The 27,709-nt window shown below is 43.8% G+C and overlaps 1 protein-coding gene across 2 annotated transcripts in view; it reads right to left on the bottom strand.

Annotated features, from left to right (window-relative positions):
• The window catches only part of cux2b (cut-like homeobox 2b), a 94,080-nt gene that overhangs the window by 15,537 nt on the left and 50,834 nt on the right, over positions 1–27,709 (bottom strand). For both annotated transcript variants that reach the window (XM_005746077.2, XM_005746078.2), the window contains exons 4-8: positions 12,910–12,988; positions 3,069–3,209; positions 2,708–2,867; positions 1,371–1,450; positions 964–1,030 (exon numbers count right to left, since the gene is read on the bottom strand). In XM_005746077.2, coding sequence (XP_005746134.1) covers positions 964–1,030; positions 1,371–1,450; positions 2,708–2,867; positions 3,069–3,209; positions 12,910–12,988 — 527 coding nt within the window. The remainder of the gene's footprint in view (positions 1–963; positions 1,031–1,370; positions 1,451–2,707; positions 2,868–3,068; positions 3,210–12,909; positions 12,989–27,709) is intronic.

A 27,709-nucleotide genomic window follows, 5' to 3' on the forward strand; every position in this document is an offset into this window, starting at 1 on the left:
CCCCAGTTTTAAAGGGTCATGGGCAGGCCCAATAAGGCCTGTATAGATGGCGTCCTCCTGACAGAAAACACTAACAGGTGTCAGTTCTACGTTTAATGAACTTGTGCACTACGGAAAATGTTTTGTATTGATTACCTGTTCAGCTACTCAAGCCGAGGCAGACAAATAGTTTTTCTTATCAGCACCGAGGAAACAGTCAGTGAGACTAATAGAGGCCCGGCCCGGCGCTCAGACGCTTGGGGTCAGGGCGGGATAGCTGCATCTTGAGCTGCGGAGTCGCTGCTGCTACTGTCGGCCTTGAGGAATGCGACCGGGGCAACACGCACACACAGTATGACAAACTACATGACAGAGATGCTCTTTCACATCGCAGCTCTTTGCAAAAAGGTAAGGCCAAACTGAAAATGTGTCCAATCCGACAAAATGGATGGCAGCGGGTCTGGAGACATCAGTTCAATTGCACCAAGGATTAAGCCTGGGAGAAAATCCATTAGCAGCGGCTGACTGTGCTCTAGAGCACAACCCAAACAAAGGAGTGTTTACTTTGAATGTCTATCGACATCCTTCATACAAGCTCAGATTCATTTCAGCCGTGTGGTGGATACATTGCGCTCAAAGACCAGGACAAGGTAGAGTGTTTTCTGAAGCAATCTTTAAATGAAGCAATTCTTCTTGAGGGCTGTCAAGGCCCAGCTGCCAGTGAAAGCAAACACAGACCTCTCTCATCGACCTGCATTAGTGGCTGAGTCACTCTCACTCTCTGCTTTTACAATGGCATTCCTCAGCTCTACACTGGACGTGAGTTTATGTAGGTAAAATAAGAGCGGCTTGAGCACTCGAAATGCTACGGTGATGCTGGCGTGCAGCCGTCACGACTGTGGGAGGGAGCGGGGAAAAACCTCTGAAATTTGGAAATGTGTGCCAAAGTAAACAGAAAACGCGAGATGAGAGGCAGACTCTTACTTGTTCGTCATCTCCTGGTTGTATTTACACCGCAGCTCCAGCAGCTCTGTCTGTGCAGTGTTCAAAGCTAATGAGAAACACACAGGGGGGAGTCAGAAATTCATGTTAAAAGAAGACAAAAAAGACACATGAACTTTTACCTTAAAGCTACATTGTACAGGTCCAATTTCAGGATGGATCAATATCCATTCCAGATTCAAAACACAGCTTGTTATAAGTTAACAGCTGACAACTTACACTGACAAGATATATCAACTTCTCATTTTTATTTATGTAAACACGAGCACCAATCGGGGAGCAGTGTTGCAGCAGGGGGCACCATACTGCAATTAGACAAGCAATGGTTCTTTAATGGGTTGATATTAAATCTAACAGCTACAGCACATGCCAGTGTTTAAACCACTTACATGAATGCAGAACTTTGATCTTCTCCTCGGCCTCTGATAGTCTGTCAGCCATGCTAACATCAGCGCTCTCCTCCTCCTCCCTGAGAAAAGAAACTCTTGTCAGTTCCTGCCTACATCATGGCCATACGTTAATGCGCACTTTTAATGTTAATCAAAACCAAGTAGAGCAAAGGGAAAACACTTTAAATTACTGAAATGCTGACGTGTTTTGGGCCACATTTGATGCATGTAGATAAAGCCTGGCCACATTCTTTTGCCCGTTTTACTGCGTTGTTTGTTTTTGCCCACTATAAAAAGTTTTCCAGTATACAGGGTAGTCCATCCCAATCTGGAAACACTGCTAGTGTACTACCAGGCTTTTCTTCTGTTCACTATCCATTTCACTATGCAGCATGCTAACATGATACCCTTAGAGCAACTAATTTTTCAAACTTTCAGATAAAGAACGAGCAGCTGCCTTAAAAAGTTCAGATGCAGTCAGCTGCCTCCCATTACCGCCATGCTAGAGCTGCTTGTGCTAATTTTAAAATATGTTAGCAAGGTACACAAAATGTTCCGCTGTGTGCTGCAGGAGTGGACCCAAACATTTTCATGTATTCCCAACATCTGAGGAACTGAAGACCCAGTATATAACTTTTAGTTCTGACGGTAATATCCCCACCATAAAAGAAAAATCCCTGTGTAATTTTACCATCTGTTTGCTTCTCTCCCACTCGCTGGGCTCACATACACTATATTTTTATACAGCCAAATTTACATTATTTGTATGTAAGGTGTATGAACATATTTTTATGTTTCTGCAGCATTATGTGGTGAAAACACGGCCATTAGAGTCATTTTTTAAACCGCAAATGGCTTCACATAAGTCACAGAAATGACTGTGTAGTGATATTGTCTACATTCATGTTTAAAATTATCACCCAGAGACAATGTTAGAAGGCACAGAAGCCAAAATGGATTTGTTAGCAGTCAACAGTCTTGCCTCAAAAACAGCAAAAAGAATAGACTGGTTCATTTCTGGAAGTACTAGAAATACTTTGGGGTAAAAGTCTGACAAATCAAATATGTGGAGCTACCTGTGAAAAAGGGATGGGAGCTAAAAAGGTGTATTTCAGACAGGGTGAGAAAAGGTGCAGCTGTGTAAGATGGAAGTATTCAAGCAGATTCCCAAAATAACAAACCTCTACATGAGAATAATAAAGTCAGTTTAAAGTCAGCATGAGCTGGAAAATATAATATAATCTTCAATTACATATTTCTTTAAGAATTACAAACCATCGTGTGCACAGGTTATAACGACAATTTATTATTTTTATAAATTAAAAACTAGCTCTCACCCGCCATCATTAGCACGATCCCGGTGGTTCCGCTGTGGGGAGTCTGGGGCCCCAGGAGCCGGGATGCTGTTTGGGGTCATCTGGGAGGCTGGAGGGCTGGATTGTGGGGCCTCTTTATTCACTGCTGTGTCTGAGATTGCCTGATCGTCCTCTGCGGGCTCTGTGTAAATGAAGAGCCATGAGTTGGTAAAGTGAGGGCTCAGAAATAAAACACGACAGTTTATTTATTTAACAATGTTGCTTGTACACACTTCCTCCGATACTCAGATATATTTCAACACCAGGTGTATTTCAATGAAGCTTCGTATACCTGCAGACACGTACTGCAGCAGCCGCTTAATGTAGATGATTTGAGGCTGACCTGTCTTTTCAAGGCACTCCAGGTGTTTCTTCCAGTGCCCACTGATCTCTCGTACCAGGGCCTCGCTGTCTGGGGCTGAACTCTGAAGCTGCTGCAGTCTTTCCTCCAGGGAATGTGAGGCCTCCAGCACAGGAGCGGGATCTGTGGAAACACGCGCAAACAAATCTGTGCAGGAAGAACAACTGAGATTCACATGATACCCATACACTTCTACTTTTCAAAAAAGGCAAAATAGCTGTTTAACTGTGTGCACTGTCTGTGAAGCACATTACAGAGTTTTCTGCTTCGCACTTTCAACAGAAGCAGGCTATTCCGCTGAGACTTGTTTCCAAAGAGTGACTCTCAGACTTTCCCCACTCAGCCGCCTTTGAAAATTTCACAGCCTGGACCTAATGACACAAGTGCTGTTCCGACCCTTCACATGTTCAAAAATCTAATCTAATGAGTCCTCTCACATGCTGATGAATGGCAAAGACGACAAAAAAAAAGAGAGAGATTACAATGAATATGTGACAGAGACTTAAGTCCCATGTATACACCTAGGCAAAGTGTAGAAAAACTCTGCTCCTGAAAAGGAGGTTAAAAAAAAAGCGGGATTCTTTAGCACAACAGAGGAGCTGTTTTGCAATGCATGCGCGGCAGCACCAGGCCCATGGGGCCAACTAGGAGGCTGTTTCTCAGCTAACAAGTCTCCTCTGTATCATTTGATCATTTAAATTATTATGCCAGGAATTCTCAGGAGGCAGCTCGGCACTCCACATCACAGGGCTGTTTTTAATCTTCCCCTTCCCTTTTTTCCCCTCCCGAAAAGTTCAACAGCTCAGAGAGAGAGAGCTGCTCCTGTTGTGTACCTGCCTGCCGAACACCAAAGGAGGTGACTTCTAGTGCCAAAGCACAGAGAAGGAAGCTCAGGGGAGCTCCTTGACAAGTGGGGGGGGGGGCCAAGAGCCACGCGCACACATTCACACTCACACTCACCCACACACACACACACACACACATGCAGATGCACAGACACACCGCAGCCCTTCAAAACTCTAAAAGAGGAGGAAAATCGCTGCTTTGCTGCACAAACTTTTCTCCCACAGCTTTCATCCACTCATCTTAGACTTCTGTGTGGAACCCAATTGGATCCCTTCTTCAGTATGGGCACTGACTGAAGTGACTTTTCATAAGAAGTTGGAGCCACAGACGTTTAAACTTTGCCAGATGCCACCGAGAGAATGCAAACTCTGAACCAGCAGGCCACGAAATAATAAACGCTCATCAAAGAGCCGAAAACTTCTGCAACGTGCAATTTGTTGAAATCCTGCTCGAACATTGCAGCTCGCCATATCTGCATTTTCATCAGACAAACATTTTGGGCCATTTAATTGATTGAGCTATTTTTCCCAGGACCGTTTACAGTCAAACATTGTCTGCATTCATTGTTACACCAACTGTAGAGATATTGCATCAGTCACGAGGGACATCACTATTAAGAGCACAGCTCTTCTAAGACAAACAGGATGACTTAAAGCACTGCTATTCCATCGACCCACTGTCACAGAAATCACTTTATCAGCCTCTTTCCCATATATCCTTTCAACTTTTAATGATCAAAGGACAGAGATTATAGTAAGGGATCTTTCACGCATGGACAAGCCAGGATTATCAATCAGTGGCAGGGGAGTAAAGTAAAGTCAAATTTAAAGTGAAGGGATATAACTTAAGTCTGTATACAAAATTAACCCCCATCAAAGTAGAGCAGAGAGGATATTCTCGAAGGGGCTCGGATCTACAGTTACTCAAGGAGAGTCCAGTAAGACTGCGGCTAACTTTGGAAAATAGAGCTACTAATTGATGGAGGTTCTTCTTAGAGCAGCTCTGGTCCTAAATCCACCATTAAAAAACTGGAATTGGAGAGGAATTCAACACTAACCTTAAAGTTCACAATCCCGCCAATCAAGAAATATAATGCAGCTGATGAGGCATTATGTACTTTGTGCGAGTCACACCAGAGTCGGCCCAAATAAATGCTTCCATTTAATTCATCCCTTATCTTAATTATGGATGATTGGATGTGCGCTCTCAGGTCGTGGTAAGTGACTGGGCAACGGCGGGTCGTTTCAGCTAATAAATCACAGGACATTTAATGCATCGTTTTCTCTGGTTAATATAGGTCCATGTGTGCAACCACTGAAATCGCAGCCACTGAACAGAGTGAGATTTTATTCCTCTTCTAAATAAGGGAGGCTGGTAATAATATGTCGGTCTGTCTGACTTCTTGTGTTTCTTGATCCAGTCAACCCCTTTTTTAGTTAACATCAAGACATTTTTAAAAAGAGTTTTGTAAATTTCATTATATGCAAACTGTCAAAACAGTAAGAACAGCAGAAACTTCCAGGTATCAAAAACTGCAGTTCCTCAAATGACAACTTCAGGTTTGCCCCAAAAGTAAGTCACTCCACATCAACTACCATGTTAAAATACCCAACTTTACAAGTGAAATATACATAATATTGTGTTAGTCTCCAAGTAGATGACAGATGCACCAGGGTGAATTATTTATGCATTCATTATTTAAACTTCTAAAAATATTATTTATGGCTAAAAGGCCATTTTTGAGTGACAGATGGCAGCTGCTAGACATCTGTCTGGCATGACCTGAAGTCCCTGGACTTGGTCTCTCATCGTCTGTGCTGTTGATGCCTTTTGGAGCATTTTCAAGTGCAATTTTAAATTTTAGTTTTAAATATCACTGACTGGCTATGAGCTTAACTGCACGATTAGACAATTTTGGTGTGTGAAATGACAGAATTTTTTATATGCCAAACAAAAATTTGGCATCCACCCATAAAGGCTATGACTGCGGCTTGCTGAACGCCTCCATCTCATCCACATGTGGTAACTTCTGACTCGGAAAAACAATAAAACATAAGGGGGAAGTTCCAGCCCATTCTCACTCCCGAGGCGTAACATCCCGACAATTTGTCACATCCCACGGTGTTCCTGAGGAACGCGAAAGGTGACCTTCCCTGTTGTTATGCTACGCGCCGAGTTATGGGTGAAATCCAGTAGAATGATAATGGTATACACGTGGTAATACACGCTCCAGCCATGTATTCCAGCCCTAACCCTAACCTAACCTAACCTTATCCCTAACCTTAACCAGCACTTTAATAACGTTAAATAGTGTTTTCCAAAGCGATTTAAGTAAAATGAATGAACATGTGTAGATTGATTCCAAACGGTTCTCATGTTTTCTAATTTTCCCGATCTCGTCATTTAGGGACGTGATGGGTGTCCGCAAGCGTAATATGTTGACGATTTGTCACCTAGCGCAACATATTACGCTTTGGGATTGAGAACGTGTTGGGAAGTTCACAGTGAATACATCCATCTTTTATATACAGTCTGTGGTAAAGGCCATATTCTAAACCCTGAACAGGTCAGGTGCTCTGCAAAACTTAGATATAAGTATGAAAAAAACAACAGGTTAGCATAAAATACTGTTTCACACTGATGTCGCCACATTATTGATGATGTTGTACACGGTTTCTTTCTTAATCGTCCGCATCCATGAGAAGTTGCCACTAATCGTTAACTGTATGTGAGAAAACTGGAAGTAGAGAAGATGCATGGGCATGCTGCAGATTTTCATTCTGGCTGTCTCGCTCATCTTGCTGTGTGTGCATCCTTAATTAGAAATTACAATGTAATTAATACCAACATAAGAGAAGGCCAAACTACATAAACAATACCCATTTGATTAATGTAACCCCAACTGATCCTCAACAAAAGGTTAGCGTGACTTTTTAAAGTTTTCACGCCACCTCACTCGCTATGTTGATATTGAGTTTCATCACTTTAGCTGAGCGATAATGAGGTTACCACCCTGTAGCTCCTTGCTTGTGGTCACTGTGCTGCTGTTTCTGTGCGGTTACACATCTCAAAGCAGCTACTCTGTGTCTGGGTGAGCCTTCGGTCCAGCAGTCAGAGCCTGGCTCGGCGGATGGCGTGTGACACCGGGGGGGAGGTGGAGGGTGCACAGGTTCAGGCTGCACGTCTAGGTGGGTGGGGGTGGACGAGCGTGGCGTGCGCCAAGACAAGCAGGTGTGTCGGGGCGGTCCGTCTTGGCCCTGTCAGCGATACACCATCATTAGGCGGTGTGGGCGCAGTAGGGTGCACCATTATGTCTCCCTGGGCCCTGTGTAATTACGCTCTGACATAATTAACCCAGCAAGCCCATTAGCCAAGCATTGGCTGGCTGAAGAGAGAGAGAAAAAAAAAGAAGCTATAATTATTTGTTGTGCGCATGTTAATGAGGCCAGCTGTGTTCCCATCATACAACACGAACAAATTAATTTACAAGGCTGTGCTCCAAGGTTTTTTCTTTTCATTCAAAACAGTCTTGTTTTTTTTTTTTCCCTCTGAGTGGACTTCAAGGTCCATAAACATGCTCTGACGCTGCTGCAACAAACAGCAAGACTGCTGTAATATTGTTGTCAAGGATTAAAACTAGGTTGACAGAACACTAAAGCTTCGCTCTCACCTTCGCACACAATGCATCGTGACATAAGATGTATCGAATAAAACGGGGCCTCTTTCCCGCAACCAGTCAAGGATTAGTTTTGATTAGAAGAAACACAAACCACTTGCAGCAAATTCAGAAACATAACTTTGTTCCTTTTGTGGCGTATTTTAAACCAACGAGCATTTGATATTCAGATAGCAAACCCAAGTCTCGCTTTACCTTGATGTGGCAGGAGTGAGAAAACGCTAAAATAAAAAATAAATAAATAAAAAAATAATGAAAAAAGATAGAAGGTGGAATGAAAAAATATGATTGTGGGAAGCGGAGGCTTTTGTGTGCACGAACAAAACAAAGCTGAAAGAGAAACTTTTTAACCTGTTCTTTTTCATTGCCGTTCTGCGTCTTTGTTTGACAGACTGAAGGACGAAGAAGGAATGACATCAATACCGAGACATTTTAAAGCTCAGAACAAAGACCGGGGCTTTGGAACAAAGAGTAGAGCTAGACAGCATTTAAAATTAACACGAGATGCTGCAGTGAAAAAAAAGATGTGCCAATAACATCCAAACCAAACTTCACTGGAAATGTGACAATGATAAAACCACCTACCTCCCAGTCTTGTTTTATTAGACTTGTAAGACAAATCACAATGATATAACCTCATCAAATATACCGGCCTATTGTTTAAAATTGTTTTTGAATACTTTGGTTAGACACGCACGCACACACATGCATTCCTACACACATGCACACAAACACACACACGCTGCTGTCTTTTAAGAGCACACTCTCCTGGTCCCTCTGGGGTCTCTTACTCCACAGGGATCAGTTGGAGAGGCCCCGGCTCTTTTATGAACATAATGCATTATTAAGCACCTCAAACATCTCCTGGGCCTTTGTTTATTACTGCTCTTATTAATCACTTGTGCATAATCTCGTCCCGCCCAGAGAGCTTTCATTTTTCCATCAGCTTTTATATGCCCTTATTTTCCAACAGGACTGCCACAAATGCACAAGGCACTTCTCCTTCACTCTCCTCCTGACTGTAGGTACTCAGCTGCACAATTACAATAAAGCCAGCTCGCCGTGCCTTGCAGGCCTCTCTTGCTGGTGCTCGCATTTGTATATGGGAGGTTGAAGAAGGACAACTATTCTTTATGCATCTGAACGACTCTGAATTACTAAGGTCAGCGTGCTGCGTTCAGATAATCTCATAGCCGAGGGAAAAATCTGATGCGAATATGTGAGGCACTTACAAGCATCTCTTAACACAAGACGACGCGCGCCTTAATGTGGCAAAAAAGCTGCTTGTGCCTGGGCTCTCGTCTGCAGTGCTCGCGGTCACCACTAGCAAGCGCTGTTGTCATAACATTTCCACATAAATAGACACACACATCAGACACGCCGTAGGCCCCAACACAGACACACATACACACTTAGAGGGGTGTATTCAGATCAGAATCTTCAGAAAGTCTCAGTGAGCTCCCCGCTCAGATAAAAGGCGATGTGTTCTAAAGGAGAGGGGGAGCGGGGTGGATCCTGAGGGATGAGTGTGTGAACTACGAGGAGGAAAGGAAGAGCAAACACCTGGAGCGTCAGTCTCAGGGCTACGCCCCTGGCGACAGGGCCTCCTTGCTCTCACAGAGGTGGCAACAAACGCAGACGTTCAAACGCCACTCGAACACGCACGCACGCGCACTCGCACACTCCAGGAGAGAAGGCGAGGAAGAAGAAGACAGAGACGAAGTCGGGAGCATCTCTGGGAAACCGATGAATTCGGGCAGAAGCTGCCACTGTTTTTCAGCATTCAGTGATCAGGAGGTGTTTATGTGCGCTGATCAAAACCATGTGGAGGTGATATAAACATTGTTAGGGAAACACTGTTAACAGGCCTCTTTCAAGCCCCAGACTGGGTAGGAGTTACACTGCACAGCATGGGGAGATGTCACAGGCAAATCAAAATATAGAACGCTAATGAAACACTCCAGCGGATTGACATCTCGGCTTAGGGGCCTCATGAAAGGAGATGAAAAAAATCACTTCAATCACTCGCATCAAAAAGTTATTTCTGCTCTGAGTTTACTGTTGCAATCTGAACAGGAGCGTTAACAAACCGCAGCATTATCACGCTGGAATCTCGCAACTGTAATGGATACAGCTTTTTGGAGCCGATAGCGTGCGTGGCAAAGTGAATAACTGATATGTGACCACATGTTAATAATATCCATATACAACAGGTCACTTATTGAGCCTCTGCACCGTGGGCCCCTCCCCCCTTCTTTCCTTGTTCTCCTCTTGCATTCATTAACTCCGCTGTCGGCCCGCTCTGATTGGACCACAGGCTTGGTGCCGGCGCACACTGAGCGTGCACACACACACACACTGAAGGAGAGGCACTTTCAAATAAAATAATAGGAGGGGAAAAACGTCCTGCAATGAATAGTAATAACTGCATTAAGATTAACGAGCACGGCGTGTAAAGAATAATTGCATCTGTCAAAAGATTAAAAATACATGAGCTGTAGCGTTTGTTGGGGGAATGGTGGGAAAGCTCACTGTTGTGTTTGAGGGGCAGAGAGAAATGAAGTGGGGCCACAGCCAAATGACTGTCCTCCGGTGTACCTGGAGTCATCCATTCTAGCGAGAGGTGGGCGGGGAGGGGTGTGTGGGGTGGGGGGGTGACCTTGGACACAAGCAGCAAGATGTACAGTGACAAACACGCACAGGATACTGTAGGCCCTTCTCACAGATGGCAGATACTGCAAGGCCCAAAAACATAAGCACTCAGTGCTCTGACTGATTTGGCTGCTGTGATCAAACCACACCATGTGACAGTGAGTAGGCAACTGCAGAGTGAGACATTCTAGCAGACAGACATGGAGACCCTGGCCACATCATTACAGGATAATGTAATATTTTATGAGTGGCAAGTGGAGCAAAAAAATAAGTTATTTAATTCTCCTTTAAAAAGCCTGTTTATTCAGTGTAACCTAACTTCCTTTGGTCACAGTTACAATTTACAGATGCCCTATAAATGTGTCAGATGTTACTGAGAACAGTTATGTGACTGTGCCTGTTAAAAATGTAGCTGTGCAGAATGGGAAGACAGCGAGCTGGAGCATCCAGACAACTTTAAGAGCTTAATTTTAAAGGGAAAGTTAAAATTTGGTTCGGGTACAGTCTTGTCACTTTGTTCAACTGTTAAACTTAGAGGTAAGAGGCTGTCCTCACAAAGACAGCCAAATAAAAACATGGCTCTGTGTGCATGTATGGCGCTACTCACAGACCAGGCAATAACAAAAGGCAATGCATCTAAATATGAGAACGGGTCATCCAAATGGCATCAACCATGGCAAGGTTATTGTGGTGAATAACAGACAAACAGATGAGCATACAGAGCTTTCCTGAATTGATATTTGACAGATACTTCAAAATTTAAAGTTTATTTTTTAAGTAGTATTATTTTTCACGAGTGCTCTTCTGATTTTGCCCCAATTAGTACCTTGATTGCTAGTCACAATTTACCTACAAGTTAAAAAACACAAAGCTGTGACACCATGAGTGCAGTGGGTAGCACGGTGACTGTCACTGTGGTAAAAAAAGTGCAGACAGCCGTGTAGAGAGCGATGCTTTTGAGATTGTAAAAAAGCAGGACCTTTAATGAATACTGAGGAGGCTACACCTTAATTTGAGAGTAATGTAGTAATACTAGTAGTACATATAGCATGTAATCCAAATTCTGAAAATTCTTCTTACAAATTACTTTTAAGTTTCGTTTTTCTGTCAGCTTCATTCTGTAATTTTGTCACCTCTGCTCAGCTGAGTAATAAAAATCAATGTTGCACTAAACATAAGGTTATCATTACGCTGTTATTACAGTTTTCATTGAGTAGTTATAACCGTATTCAGTCATGCTCCCGTGGAGTTACAAGCAATGACTGCCTCATGGTGTTCAGTACCATAGCTAACTCCCTGACCTTTGCGGAGTGCTGAGAGTGAAAACAACTCGCTTCACTCTGTATGAGTCGCAGTGCTACAGTGAAACAGACTCCCTTTGTAAATGTAAGGTCAAATGGAGGTAGGAGGCTGGCTGCGCTACGTCACCTGATGTAACCTGATACAGGAATGTCTACTCCTGCATACTCGATATAATGACCACAGGCGGGGTGAATAAATACACTCGATATAAAGAAACACGGATAGAAAAAAGATAGTCGTTACCCTGCAAACAAATGCTTTTTCTTAACAGCAGGTGTTGGATGACAGCAGCCTCTGATTTTTGTTTTTTTTTGTTTTTAATTTATCAGTCTTTGTTCTTGAACATAACATAACTCTTAGTTGACTCTATTTGCTACTTGAGAGAGTTTTTTGACAATATATATCTCACAAGACCCTCCTAGGCTTGAATTAAGGCCTCGATATAAAAGGTATAGGTCAGAAAATCAAACTGAATACATCTTCAAAGAAAACTATCTTTATCAAGGAAATAACTCCATTCAAAGTGTGTGAGAGTGTATATGTGTGGGTGTGTGCATGTGTGTGGTGGTGCAATATCAAGCAGGGGACTTCAAGGAAAAATGGAGACCTTTAAAAGTCAGTTGCCGCCGTCGCTATTTCTCTGACGCAGACTTTTATCTTGTATTCATTGAATCTGTAAACAGCATTCTCTACTCCTGCCACAAGTGTTTCTCTGATCTAGACTGAGATTGGGCTGCGTTTTGCTGCCGTCTCCTGCAACAAAGAGCAATACAGTACATGTGCCCTGCGTGGCATTGAAATAACAACTAAATAAACACGCAATACGTCTTTCCTCTGCTCTTACTTACTGTCTTTCCCCCCTTTTTCCCCCCATTGGCCTCATCAGACCTGCGTTCCGCACAGAGCCAGACTTCAGTTGGGATTTTAATTGGCCCTCCACAATCAACAGCAAAGCTCCTCAAGGATGTGTTCGCTCCTCAGCCAGGCTACACTCAAGGACCAGTGCTGGGTTTTGAAGTGGCCTCACGCAGAGTTTTGGAAACCACTCTGAGAGCGTAGACTTTGAAAAACAGATAAGAGCCACAGGCTATAGGGTTTTATGCATCTTGTATCATATACTGTTCCACCATATCTATCTATGGTAAGAAAATTACTTTTTTTCTTCGCATATGCATGACATGTCTCTGCGTGTACACTTAGAGGCCTGGTCCAGTGATAGGGAATTGATCTCTGGGGAGGGATCTTGGAAGGGAGAGACATAATTCTAGGAGTAACGCCGGTGTTTATGCTGCTGCCGCTGCTGTTGTTTGTGAAGATGCACATCTCAGGTCTTAGTGGGAGACTCACCTGGGGCCTCGATAAGCTGTTTGTAGATTCCCAGGAACGCAGACTCTGCCTCCTTACTGCGCTTGTTCAGAGCAACCACCTGCAGGGGAGAAGATGCCATTAAGGAAAACACGGACTGATAGGATCCTGGCACACGACTAACTCACAATGCACAGAATATTTGCACTGCAGGCATTAAATTGACGCTTTTACACAGAGCAGAAAGCATGCAAACTCTCCTATTGCTCGCAATAAATGAATGGTAGCGAGAGCAAAGGTCAGCCTCACAGCATCCTGCCAATAAATCAAACATTCCTGCTTGTCTTTTATATGTGCATACCGGAAAAATGCTGCGTGGCTTCTACTGTACATAATCTGCGACAACTAGAGAAACAAGGTATAAACTATGACCATGTCCTTGCTGTGTCACTGCCAAGATGCTACATGTTGCGAGGTGACATTTGGCCTGTTAAATGTAGGTGCTGGTGTGTGCGAGGAGACTTGCCAGTGGCCTCCATCACCAGCAGCACTCAGCACCTGCTATCCTTGGCGCTGCGGGTGATGCAAACCAATTAACGATTCATTAGGAGGGACAAAGAAAGTGAATTAGCTACCACCTGGCCCCATGGAGAGGGCACCTGCACTAGTGGGTATGTGGGTTACTCTGCTCCCAGCTCCCGCTAAGACCTCAGGCCTGTTTTCGTAAGTCAGAATCTGCCTCTCCATGTCCTCATGCAACAGTAAATCAGATCAGGCTTGTTCAAATGGCCCCCCACTCCAAAAGCAGATAGAATTCAAATTATTGTCATCTATTGTCCGTGTCATTTCTGTCACTGTTGATTACAGACTCGAATTGGCTCAATGGACTCCACAACAGTGGGTCAAGTGTGCAGTATGGCAAAGCCCCTCCTCATCAGTACGGCTGCACTCAAAGGAAAAAAAAGAAAAGAAAAAACATTCATTTTGCAAAGGCAGAAAACACTTATGAGAATGGTGGCAATGTGTTGGGGGCGGTTTAGTGGGGTTATAAATAAGGTGTGTGGAAAACAGCGAGGGACGCAGAGCCTTTGATTTACTGGAAATGGCTGGTGTCTTCCCCAGGGAGGCATAACGACAGCATCATGTTTAAAGAAATATCATAAAGATCAGGCAAATCCCCCCATCACTCCCACTTGGAGCAGCTCCGAGGAGTTCATGGAAAATGGAAAAGGCTGGAGCCCAATCAATACAGATGCAATAGTCTGCCGCTCTCAGTCAGCTGCCTGCTACACTATGCTGTTCTGTTTCACTCAGCTCTACCCATATTTAACCCTCCCACCACCCTCCATTTGCCCCCCTCCTCCCCCAGTCACCCGTCTCCCCTGTCCCTTTGGAACATGACATTAATGTTGGCATGTTGGTGCACAAACAGTGAAAATGCGTGAAGCTCAATGGCACCATAAATAACGTTCCGGCTTTATCTTTTGCTTATGAGTACATCAACAACTGAGCTGCTTCAGCTGAGGCGAGCTTTATTCCCAATGATGAGACACTGTTTTTATGCTTGCTTCCCGAGGAGGAGCAGTTTGGTGACCCAGAGCTTGTTTTTAAGGCAGTAACTAAAAAGTCTCCTTCTCCTCTCTTCAGCGTGACAATGAGCAAACCAACAACACCACTCTGTGACACCAAGACAAACTATCACCAACCTGAGCTTACACCTCATCTACATGGCCACTACAGCAGGGTGGCTGATCCCACAGCTAGTCATCAACTTTTCACTGACAGTCTGCTGGCTGGCGTGCCTTCCTCAAAGCATATACATCAAATGAGACTCCCAACTGCATATGTAAAAAGCCCGAGCTCCTTGTGAAGGCACCAGCCAAGGCTCCATCTTCCAGGGTCTGCTGGCCCTCCATCATCCTTTAATGAGAGAACACGAAGATTACCTTCACAATCACACCATTAACCTGCCTACAGACGCTAGCAAAGACATCAATCACACGCCCGTCTGATGCCTTCTCAAGTTAGTGTCCGCTCTGCGTAAAGACACCCCCACAAAAATCTGCCTTTCCTCAAAGCACTTTGAGGTGTCGTGCATAATCACAGAGTCATCCTCAGGACCACGATAATCCACCTCCAGTCAAGCACGTGGGCTTTTCGAGCCACAAGTCTAACTGATATGAGCATATGGAGCTGGTGCACAGGGACCAGCATTTGTATGATACCCCTGGGATCACAAGTACCTCAGCCGATCAGTGTTTATGATGACATCACAAAGATCCAGTGCCAGCTTTAGTTCACAGTCTGCTACTACAGTATTATTACGTTGACTAATCTTTGATGACACTAAAATGTGGAATTGCTTCTTGCATTTGCATTGTTATACCATGAAAACACAGGTGAGCTAGGCAAATATTACCAGAAAAACCTGTCCAAGACTATCCTGAACTCCTGGATAGCGACAAACACACCAGTATTATGGATAACTTGCTATGTTTAGGAATGCATTAGGACATTTGAGAAAGGTTAGAAGTATAAACATGAATAATACAGCTAAGTTTCTGCTTTGTTAGCTAACCCAAACTTTTTCTAGCATCCTTTAAATATAGAGATAAATTTTATTTGACTCAAAATTATGTTTCAGTCAAATATCTGTGTTTATGCTGCTGATTTAACTTTGCTTTGTCACTTGCTAACGTGCAATTTCATTGTTACCCAAGTTTTAGCTTAGATATTAAACTGCCAGATATGTCACCAACGTAATATGTAACTAAAAATCCATCCATCCATTCACTTCCGCTTATCCTTTTCAGGGTCGCGGGGGGCGCTGGAGCCTATCCCAGCTATCATAGGGCGAGAGGCGGGGTACACCCTGGACAGGTCGCCAGTCTGTCGCAGGGCCAACACACAGGGACAGACAACCATTCGCACTCACATTCACACAATGGCAATTTGGATTTTCCAATTAACCTATCCCCTCAAGCTGCATGTCTTTGGACGGTGGGAGGAAGCCGGAGTACCCGGAGGGAACCCACGCAAACACGGGGAGAACATGCAAACTCCACACAGAAAGACCCCAGCCTGATGTTGGAATTGAACTCAGGACCTTCTTGCTGTGCGGCAACAGTGCTAACCACCGTGCCACCGTGCTGCCCACTAACTAAAAATCCTGCTTTGTTAAATAAAAAAATATATTTTGCTCATACACTTTAAATATCCATATGAATCACATTCTTTTCAACTTAAATTTACAGTAAAACCCTCTTAATACTATGGTTTTTCACACCAGGACATAAACCAAATCTTACAATTATTTATATGCAAACTCACTTGAACAACAGCTCATTTGACATTACACCACATCATTGTTTATATAATAAAAAGTAAGCCAACATGCAGAAGCAGATTGTGGAAAAACTACAGAACCATTATTTATTAGCTTGTAGAATCACCTTTGGCAGAAATAACTTGAAGAAATGGTTGTTGATCGATGGTCATGACAATTTGCATATTAATCAAAAAGCTGACCTCACAGCCCATTGTTCATCAGTGGTGCTAGTTTCAATCATTATGCAAATGTACTGTTTATAAGATTGGGGAAACCTGCAATCAGCTGAGACTTGGATGAGTGACGAAACGTTTCCTCCACTGAAAACGCCACATCCAGATGAACAGAATCAACTTTTTGGAGCTTGAAGGAACCATTTTCTGTTTAATTTTACCAACGCTAAAATGCTGTGGAGAATTGAGATCATCTTGATTCTTTTATTTTGCTGCTGTTGTCCTGTTGCATAACCTACGTTCAGCCAAGCTCTAACTGTCAGACAGATGGCTTACATTTGACCCAAGAATACGTTGGTATACAGACAAGTTCATGGTGGACTCAGTGACTGCAAGGTGCCCAGTTTCTTTGCTGCCAAACAAGCCCAAATCATCACCACATCACCACTGTGGTTGGCAGTTGGTATGAGCTCTTTGTGCTAATATTCTGCATGTTCTTTTCACCAAACCTAGAACTGTGCATTAAAGCCGAACATCTCCACTTTCTCTGTCACGTTTGTCTGAAGGACATTTTTCCAGAAGTGTCATGGTTTGTTCAAATGCAACTTTACAAACCTAAGATATGATGCCATGTTGTTTTAGTGAGAAGAGACTTTCTCCTGGCAAGTGGCTCCGTAGTGTATGATTTACGCATTTGCCTAACAAGTTAAATACCCCGATTCAATCCTGGGAGCAGACAAATCTCTTGGGGGACACATCAGGAAGTGAAGCTGGCATAAAAATCTGCCAGATATGCAGGGAGCTACAGCTGTGGTCACCAATTGTGATTAAGGGAACAGCCAAAAGTAGCTGCTACGACTACTAGGCACAAAGCCATAATTGTTCATCCTCTTTTTAATTTTAATGTTATGAATTTTAAAACGCTAACCGAGGCCTGAGATGTAAGTGTGAGATGTAATGTTCGGGGTTTATTTAGTTTCTCTCAGCACTGCACGGTTTAATCTTGGGGCGAATTTGCTAGAACATTCACTCCTGTAAAGATTGGCATCTGCCTTGAAGGTTTAGCACTTGTGAATCATCTCTCATTGCAGGTGCCCAGGACTGCAACCTGTCTGGAAATGGCCTTATAACCCTTCCAAGATTTTGAATGGCAGCCACAGTTGCTTATTTAAACTGATGTTTTCCTCCTTGGCATTGTGTTAACACACACACACACACACACAAACTGCCCAAACTTGTGCTTTTATAATATCATGATATTAGTGAAGCTGTAGCAGCAGTGTGGAGAAAAAAACCTTCACACTGCTCTTAAGTACCGGATAGCCTGTTTTTCTTAATCCTTCTTCTTTTCTTTTTTTTTGGTCTGAGGCAGTTATTCCGGGCGTGTTGTTGGTCTCAGGATGACAACAGCTTGCCAAAAATCAGGACCTGTAAGAACAGGTGCAGCTCAAGGTAGGTCTATAACTACCAAATCACTTCTCCTCTTTTGGCTGTGTGATATGGCTCTTGCCCTGGGTTTGGCTCACATTTCTTTCTTTGTTTTCACCCATTTCATGATTAAGGATATGGCTACCAAGGGAATGGGCTTGGCCGCAGGTTGATTTTCCAAAGAGGAATAAAGCCTGAGGCAGAGCAGCAAAAGAGAGACAAAGGAAACCTGTTAACGCTTCTCCATAACTCTTCACGCAGCAGCGGAGTGGGCAGAGCACAGCCTCTGGGACAAGGCTGCTGGGAAATACTTACTGATAAGCCTTTGAGAATACTTACAGTGCCCACTAGTGAGTGTCTATGTGTGTATGTGAGAAATAGCTAGCATGTGCTGAAGAGAGAGGAATAAATAAAGGAGAACAAGTCAAGAATGAAGTAGAGGAGGCAGCATGAAGGGCTACTGAGCAATGCTGAGAGAGAGAGACAGAGAGACAACAGAAAAGAGAGGTTCCCATAAAGAGCGCAATTAGCAATTATGCAGTCATCAATTACAATTATCACAACTGGTGATTATGCAATTATCACACTAAATCATCGTTTCCCCCCTCTGCCTTACCAGTTTGCCACCCCCTGTGATTTGGTTGTTTGAGGATGGGTTGTGATGATGCAGGTGATTAGAGTGTGCGACAATGATGGGGGTGTTGGGCGGGTGTCAACGCGGAGAGTGTGCAAATAAATGTGTGAATGCTTGGAGCATGTCTGCATATGCATCTGTGCCTCCGTGTGAGCAGCGTGCCATTTCATTCTCTCTGAGTTAGTGTGTGCATGTGTGTATTCACGGATGCGCCGCCTCCATCTCAAGGTGAATGTGGTCGTCGCTGGGGGTGGTTTGGGGACAGAAAATGTATGGTTCCGCAGTCCCTGAGGCCTCTAAATTACCTGTCATCTTCCCCATGATGCAAAGGTCAGCGCACAATCAGAGGGAGTCCATCCTACTGTGCTGCTCACTGAGCTCCAGTCCAGCCCACAGGCTGACAGGATGTCACAACAACCCCGGTCCCGCTCCATGCTTATTAGAACAAAACAGTGGGAAGCCCACTACCACCACAGCACCACTTGTCACCAGAATTTCCAGAAGAATCTGCTGGATATGTGACAAATATTTGCTCCTTGGAGCTGATACAGGAGATAAGCCAAAATACGATCGTTATTGTTCTTTCCTGAGATACATTTCTATAACATATATTCAGTATATAACCCCCAGTGATTGTTTGATTTTTTTTTACATTTCCAAACATTGGTTTTAGTGGACTGACTTCTCCCAGTCTGCAGGTAATACTATTTTAGGGGTGCACTTGTTGACTGCCACTCTGGAAATAAGGTGACATTTACCCGTGGCTGTGGCTGATAATTATCTGTGCTATGCATGTTGTTTATAGAGATACCCAGCGGTGCATCCATATAAACAACATTCATTCTGACCTGTCCTGAGTAAAATTACTTTGATAAAGTATCTCATAGTGGCTTCAATGCAAAACTTCTTTGTTTCCCTAGCGCCAAAAAAATGAATAAATAAATAAATAAATAACCAAAAACTGGTAAACAAAAAAAATATTGTTATCATCCATCAGCCAAATTGTTATTTCAGACATCAGCACCTGTGCGGATTTCCTGGTCAGTGGGTCCTTCATCTGTAAATCATCATTTGCAGCAAAATTATTCAGCATCTCACTCGGTAATTTATAGCCGAGTATTAAGGAGGCCTTAAATAAAGGTCAAAAGAGTTAAAATAATTTCAAGATGACTTTTTAATGACTGACTGGTCACGGGAATGCCTCTGTGAAACACCGCAAAATTTCGATTGTAAAAGACAATTCAAGGAGGAAACCTGTGAGTTATCTGCTTTCAGTTTCTTTTATGTGATCTGTATGTTAAAACGAAAACAAATGCAAAAAAAAATAAAAGAGAAAACTATCATCATTTTCTCCTCAGAAGCAGGAAAGAGATCTGATCTTAGCCATGCAGGCCCAGCACTTGTGCAGCTGTCACTGCAGGCGGTTGTTTTGCTTTGAGAGTAGGTTCACAGGAGAGGCGGGAGCGCAGAGATGAGTTGGTGAGGAGTGACTGATGAGTGGGTGGAGGAGAGAGTCAGAGGTAAACACTATTGCAATACAGTCTGGACATTGAGGGACCCGTGTACACCCACACATGCACTCCCACGTACACACACACACACACACACACACACACATATACATCAAGTTGCTCTCATTCAGCCTGTGTTTGAGGGCAGATTTAATCATGGTGACACCCATCTTGGAGCGGTGGTGGCAGCATGGCGGTGGCTGCAGCCATCTCTGGGTGCCCGGTGAGATGAGCAGTCAGAGTACTGACACACATCTCGTCGCCACGTCAATTCCAATCAGCGGTGCCTGTCAGTCAATGCGCCGCGCTCACAAAAGACTGACGCTGCCGCCACTCAGCCACTGCAGAGCTGCCGTCTCAGCCAAATAAATGGCCAAAGCTGACCAAACCAATATTCTTCTGAACCACTTATCCGCTCCTCATGTGAATACATGCTGCAACAAAAGCAATGACAAATTCAATGTGAAAATTTGACACCATTCATGGTAGCCTGTAAGCCCAAGGGGAGAGGCTCAACTGTATTGGAATAGTTGAATGATATTTGAATGGTACAATGAATGGAGGCAGAGTAGGACCTTATAAAGTGTACACCAGAAAAAAATCCAATATAGGTTTCAAGACCCTATTAACCTGAGGAGAAGAAGGCAGAAAGGTTTTCATATAGCATTTTACAGCTGCTACTGGATTAGGCTGTGGTTATATACTTTCCGTGTCCGCGAGTCTGCTCAGCTGCACTCGGGTCTCAGTGATGCAAACTTAGCCATCAAACAGGGAGTTCAAGGGTCTGTGCAGATGTTCGAAGGCCAGCCTTTTTTTAAAGACTCATCAATAGAGAATTTACATTAGAATGCACCAACTATGCATCTGATCCAGTTGGCGAACATCGAAGAAGCATAGCAGGAATGACTACTTGGCTGTCGGGGCTTCTACAGTCTGCGTCCACAATGGAGTATCATGTAGGCTTTAGCAGGCAACCCTGTACAGGAAGTCATGCTTTGAGCTATATCCTAACGTCAGCATGCTCACCGTAATGTGAGAGAAACTGTTTGCTGGGGGCTTGTTAACATTAACATACATGTTAGCACTGACCACGTTCACTACCACAGATATTTTATACGGCAGTTAACAAAAAAAAACATGTCTGAATGATGAGATATAATAAGCTTTGCTAGGTTTTAATGCTTAAACTCAGGGACTGAAACTGAAGCAAGAACTACCGCAGTTCCTTGAATAGTCCCCACAAAATTAAGTTACAAGGAACAAATTTAAAGCAGAAAAAACAAACAAAATAAACAGGTTTATATCCTAGTGCAAAAATATGTGTTATGAAGGGTTTTTAAAAAAAAAAAACCTAATCAATTTAAATTATTCTGAGGTACAGGTGCCAAATTCCAGGCCTCGAGGGCCGGTGTCCTGCAGGTTTTAGATGAGTCCTTGATCCAACACAGCTGATTTAAATGGCTAAATTACCTCCTCAACATATCTTGAAGTTCTCCAGAAGCCTGGTAATAAACTGATCATTCGATTCAGGTGTGTTGACCCAGGGTGTTATCTAAAACCTGCAGGACATCGGCCCTCGAGGCCTGGAGTTCGACACCCCTGTTCTAAGGCTTAAAGTTATGCATTATTTGAGGTGTGGCCACTTTTACAGGTGTGCTGACACAGGTGTCTGCGGCTGAAGCTCAGCTCGGCTTTACATCCACTTATTCAATCCACTGCACCTGACCTCTCAACTCTCTCAGTGCCATTTGGAGCATTTTTAATGGAATTATCTGACAAATATTAGAGCCTGCTGTGCAGTTAATTATACAGAGCAGCCCATCCAAGAAATCTGTGCTCCAGTTTTTCTAAGTAAATTCTACCATTTTATATATGTAAAGCATATAGCAGCAAATAGCAAGTTGCAAACATTAGTTTTTTCCTATTTTTGTGCCTTTTTTTTTTTGCAAATTTCAGAAAAACTCCCAGAAACACATATGCAAGTGGGTCAGCGCATCTTATTAGTATGATTTGCTAGTGTTAGCACTCCTCTCACCCAAACAGGCTTACTTCTACACCTGCTTGGTTCAAATAACCAAGATGGCGACAGCCAAAATATTAAACTCAAGGCTTTAAAATAAAACCAATGGACAACCTCAGGATGGCTACATTAATCTTTTATATACAATCATATATAAGATTTGCCAAATTAATAATTCAGAATCATGCTAGATATAAAGACACATGTCATCCTTTGAAGACTTAAGGTTTGCATCTAATAGTTGCAAGATACTTCAGTTGGAGCCTTAAGGTGGATACACCAACATCATTTTCTCTACAGCAGCTAACATGGCTAAAACTGCAAATCTACATATACTGTGTAAGAGGAGAGAGACTTCAGGTCAATGCCCCAGTGTAGTATGCTGATAATGACCCAGACAGAGAGAGAGAGAGACAGCAAACCTCTACAGATCAAGGTGGGGCTGACGTAATCCTGACGGACGTGGCACGTGTCGCTGCATGAGAGACAGAGAACATGGCACGACATTAAACCGAGATCAAAGGGCCTGCTGTCTCCGCTAGGCAGCAGGTGCCTTCTGGGTACCCCCCCCCCAGTCATCATCAACAGGCGGTAGAACCACTGTGTTTCCCACCCTCTCAACAAAATTCAAAAGCACCAGCCTCCGTACTAACACCTCAAAGTCACAGCAAAGTCAAAGTCAAGAGCCGACGAGAGACAAACGGAGAAGAGAAAACAAATCTTTTTTGAACGTCTTTGTAGTTCAAAAGACGGGAGTTGTCATTTTCTTTGAGTTTGCTCTTTCAAATGTTTCAAGCACCGAGTGACCTAAACCTTGAGGAAAGTGTGTCTCCTGAAAATGTATCCATCACGGCATGATGGGAGGGAGCGCGGGCGTGCTGAGGGTAAGATGAAGGCACCGGTTGATGTGCTGAGAAGGAGGGCTGCGAAAAGTAGTAATGAGTGCACCTGGACTAGATTTCTGTGCTGGGAGAACTGTTAAGAGGAGAGAAGAGAAGAGAGGAGAAGTGTAGGTAAGGGCTAATTATAACAATAAAGTGCCCCCATTATCCCGGCACTGTACTGCCCTAGTGAACAGAGCTACAACAGATGGGGTGTCACGGGTAACTGTGCCAATGTGAGCCAAAGCCCTGGAGTGGATGGACCCTGGCAGGCCGCTGGTGGAGCAGTTCTAGTTAAGGGGGAGGCACAGCTGCATATCTCGCCCCCCCAGACACATGTTGACAGTGTTTCTCTAGCCCTGCCTACACTAGTCAAGGTGAGACAGCATGACACGAGAGGAGAGGGAGGCAGCGAAAGAGGGAGTGCGAGTGCTCCTCTATGATGGATAGCGCTCTCCAGCCACCTCTCCTCTCTCTCCCTCTTAGAAGGCTGGTGACTTTCCAGTGAGGCAATTATCATTGCGGAATGCATAATAGCCTAATTAATTACAGGTGTCAGCGCTGCCTTTGTTTCAGCATGGAGGAACATCATGCCAAAGCCGCATCCGCTAAAAAGAACAGCGCTGATGAACGAGCCTTGAACCGCGGTTAGAAGAGCGCAGCTGACAGAGGAGCGAACGGTGTGGAGATGGCTTGAAGTCTGCCAAACAATCCGGCGTCTGTTGCAGGCAGAAGACGGATCGGAAACACATGGTGCAGAAATTAGGTCCATTATTTGCTTGATAAATCTGCCGTTGTCAATCGCAAGGGCTCGGAAGAAGATCTCAGGTAGGCCCCGCGTAGGACGGCTCTGCGGTTAATTTGGCTCCAAATAGAGGAAGAACGAGAGCGACGTTGGTGGCGGCACTATCAACAATCAAACGGCCCCCTTCACCCAGCCTTCCCTGACAAACACGCCGTATCATTTGTCCTGTCAGATTTGCCGATCTCATTCATTGTAGTGAAAAAGCCGGAAAGTAGACAATTGCCGGGGAAAAGAAACAGGACCTGCGAAGGAGAGGAGTGAATGATGGGGTGACTAGGAAGGAGAGACAAGCACAGAGATTTGTGCTCCTCTCCGCCGCAGCTAAACACAAGCATGCATTTGTGCAGAACTTAATGGAACGTCACATTTAGTGTGCCAGTGTGAGCGTACTGTACAGCCCGTGTGTGTGTCGTTGTGGGGGTCGTGGTGGTAGGCTGATAATCCCTCCACGCCCCCAGGCAGCGAGGGCTCATTGTAGAGTACATTGAGTCTAATAGAAGCAGGCGCTGCAGTTGTATGCAGCTTTTTTCTGCTCCCACTATGAGAGGAGTTTTTACATAATTAATGACTGTTGATGTTTCCTAGGTAGTCGCCCGGCAAATTCACTCCAGACTCGGCTGCCACCATCGTTGGTTCCACAGAGAATGAGCGACAGTAGAACAGACAGCTTACATTACAGGCATAAATAAGGCAATTTTGTACAGTGTCTTCAGACATTACTGTGAGGGGGGTTCAGGGCCAATGATTCGACTTGCTTCAGAGAAACGCTCAGAAAGAGCTTTTCTGTGTCTCCGAGTCTTCCGAGAATTTGCGCTTGATGCGAGTAAAACTACTTCCTTTAGTGTTTTTTTTTTTCTTTTTTCATTCTGTATGCTCTTAGAGAGACGCAGATGAAGAGGCGCCTTTTCAAAAACACTTGACGGCTCCAGACGGGCGATCATTCACATCTGCATGAATCAGTCTAATCTGAATGTCGCTTTTAATACACGTTAGTCCGGCGTAGGAGTCTGGGTTTGTACGCCGCAGACCTCCAGCAGTCTGGCGAGGCCTCGGGGCCCTTTGCACATCTTGCTGGGAGGCAGTCCACATTTATACTGGAGCATGTTAAATTAAACATTTAAACACGACACCAAGGGAAGGCTATTTTTTACTGCTCCCAGCCCACTACTCATTATTAATTTGTAATAACCTTTAAGGCTTTTTGATGTCATACATATTTTACAGAGAGATATCACTCCCAGCCAGACTGGTGAGGGCCTGTCGATGACAGATCACCGGAGTGCCACTGAAATGTGGCTTCATCTGCTATAATTAGGACCAGGTGGGGGTTGGGTTCCCTGTGTGTTTGTCTATGCACCAACTCACACACAAATGTAATGACGTGTCAAAAGACCAAAAAAGTGTGGAGGGTCAAAAAGAAAGGAAAAAAAAGGCATCTTTCTGGCAGTTACCTGTCCATCACTGTATACCTTTTAGATATTTATGAATGCCAAATGTGAAAGTAGTTAATTTCAGCTACATAAATCACCTGAGTGGCTGAATGCTTGAAAAGGAGGGGGGGCACATTAACACCCCACACTCTGTCTCCTTCATATTCCTCCGTTAGAGGGCTGGCCAAGACCCATCTTACTCCCGCTCTGCTGGGAGGCCCTTCGTGCCCGCTGGATGCCAGCCTAAAGCTCATGTACGCTGGTGCCAACATGCCACTAAAAGCTGTAAAACAAACGAGCTCTGTTTGGTTAATGTACACTGATTGACCTCCGCTGCCAGGCATTTGATGTCATGATTGTAATGACCAGCTTTCTGCCTGATCACTTATATACAATGTGACAAGCGTGAGGTGGCGTTTCTATTTGAGTGAATGAGGACTAATCAGAGGAGATGGCTATAGCGGCACAGCTGATGTTTGCAAAAGCAGATCTCGGCGACGATCGACAAAATGACAGCGGTCACATTTTATTAGTTGATATTTCTTAAAAGGTCAGTTAACCAAAAATTATGATTTTTTTTTTTTAGGGATGCACCGATTTTCTAATACTCCTCTTCCAAGTAGCAATCTGGCTGCCAGCAGCTAGCGACACTGATTCGTTTGTTTTGTTATTGGTTGTTCTCCTTTTTTGTGCCATGGAAGTTTGAAAGTCGTTCAGCACGCTATGGACATGACATAAACAGATATTCTGATATCAGTCAACAGATGTTGTTAAAGGCATTAGGTTGCAATATATTAGTAGGTACATTTGTGAGGCATAGCTGACGAAATGTAGTATTTCATTTAATAAAATTCTGCAGTTTCACATCTTTTTGACAGATAAAATTTCTACTTGACTCGTGGAGCATTTGCATTAGTGCTTGACAGTTTGATCGAACTAATGTTAAGTTTTACACTAAAACTATACAGCATTTCAAAAGAAAGAAGCCAATATCACAGATTTAGAGAGTTTATCCTACTCTAGCGAGCATCTGCTAACCCTGACCTCTCGGATTCATCCATGAACCCGTTGCAGGAGTCCTGACCGCGAGGTTGGAAACCACTGAGCCACCGTTTCAACAGTTTTCTTACCAGTGTTTTTTTTTTTCATTTTAGCGACTTTTTTTGTCCTCTCCTCAATAAAAAGAATGTGAAATAAAAATAACGAGAGTGAGGTCCTTGGATTATCCTGAGTAATAAGGACATCGCTTCTTTTTTAATATTTCTTCGCTTTGAGGACCACCGACGAAATTCCTTCCTCATCCATTGTATGAAGGGGTGGAAGCAAATCTCACAAACCGACAACTGTGCAAAGCATTTAGATACTAAGAGGAAAGCAAAGATACTTTCAAAAATAATTCCATGAATAGTTTTTATTGATCAAATAACCTCATACAAAGTGCAGCAAACATGAACAAAAGATAAGCTCAACCTTGATGAGCGCCCACCCCCCCACCCATTGCCTTTAAAACAGTACTAGTCTTCCTCGGCACTCTAGCACTGTTTTCCATGGTAGAGGGCACATAGTTTGTTTTTTTTACCCCTAGGCTTCTTGAATAACATGCCACAGTTTTTGTTATGGATTACGGCTTTCTCAGTGTATTCTGTCTCCTCTCCTCACCGGACTCCCCACAACATCCATCAACGTACTTCTTCAGACGTGTTTTCACGCATCAGCTTTGAACGATTTCAGAAAAATCAAGCTGGGAGAAAATACCACAATTTTCCTTTATCACACATAACACACAAGAGGAAGTAGTGCACTTCAGATGGGTTCACGCTACAGAAAACGCTCCAGCCTGGACAGAGCGTGCAGGAGGCAGCACACACCACGCCCACTCAAAGGCAGTGAATGCACCAGACTATTAGCTTCACACACACAGGCTGTGAACTAGTGAGCTGGCAGGTTAAACACGGGCTATTGTCCTACGTGACTGAGTCAGAAATTTGCGCTGGTACCTCTGCGAGGTAATGTTTCGAAAACTTCAGAGCCGCACAGCATGTGTGGAAATGACATTAGAACCCGGCCATATTTCTGAGGTCATGTTGAACAATGAGTTTTGATTAGATGTCTCCCTGATGGCGTGCCTAATGGAATATAAAAATCGGAAGTGCCTAGAGCCTTTAGAATAAAACAAAAACATTGTAGACACTTGAAAACCTGTGTAAATAAAAATCACTAAAGTTAATAGACAAAATACTTCCTTTTTTTCTTTTTTACCTGAGTGAACCGACCTATTAAAGAAAGAGCCAGGAAAAATATGCTTTTTGTTACATCATTGTGAGGCAGACGTTCAGGAGTGCCAAATCAATCTTAAGCAGCCTCAGAAACAAGTCTACAGCGAGCTTTATATATAGGCCCTCACTTTAGTGGTTATCTATTGGATGCTGAGTGTTACATAATCCTCCATATGCTCAGAGTGTAGGACAATACCGTACGGGTTATAAATAAAGAAACCTGACGCACGGCTGCAGCCACTGTGATTTGGGCAAGTTCTCACATGGGATGTCATAGTTCTGCAGTGCTAGCCCCACTGCTATTTCAGGCTCTGCCTCATTAGAACATCCACTGTGAGTGAATATATATATATATA

This window comes from Pundamilia nyererei, unplaced genomic scaffold (assembly GCF_000239375.1).
Source record: "Pundamilia nyererei isolate P.nyererei 1_Seehausen unplaced genomic scaffold, PunNye1.0 scaffold00172, whole genome shotgun sequence".
NCBI lineage: Eukaryota > Metazoa > Chordata > Actinopteri > Cichliformes > Cichlidae > Pundamilia > Pundamilia nyererei.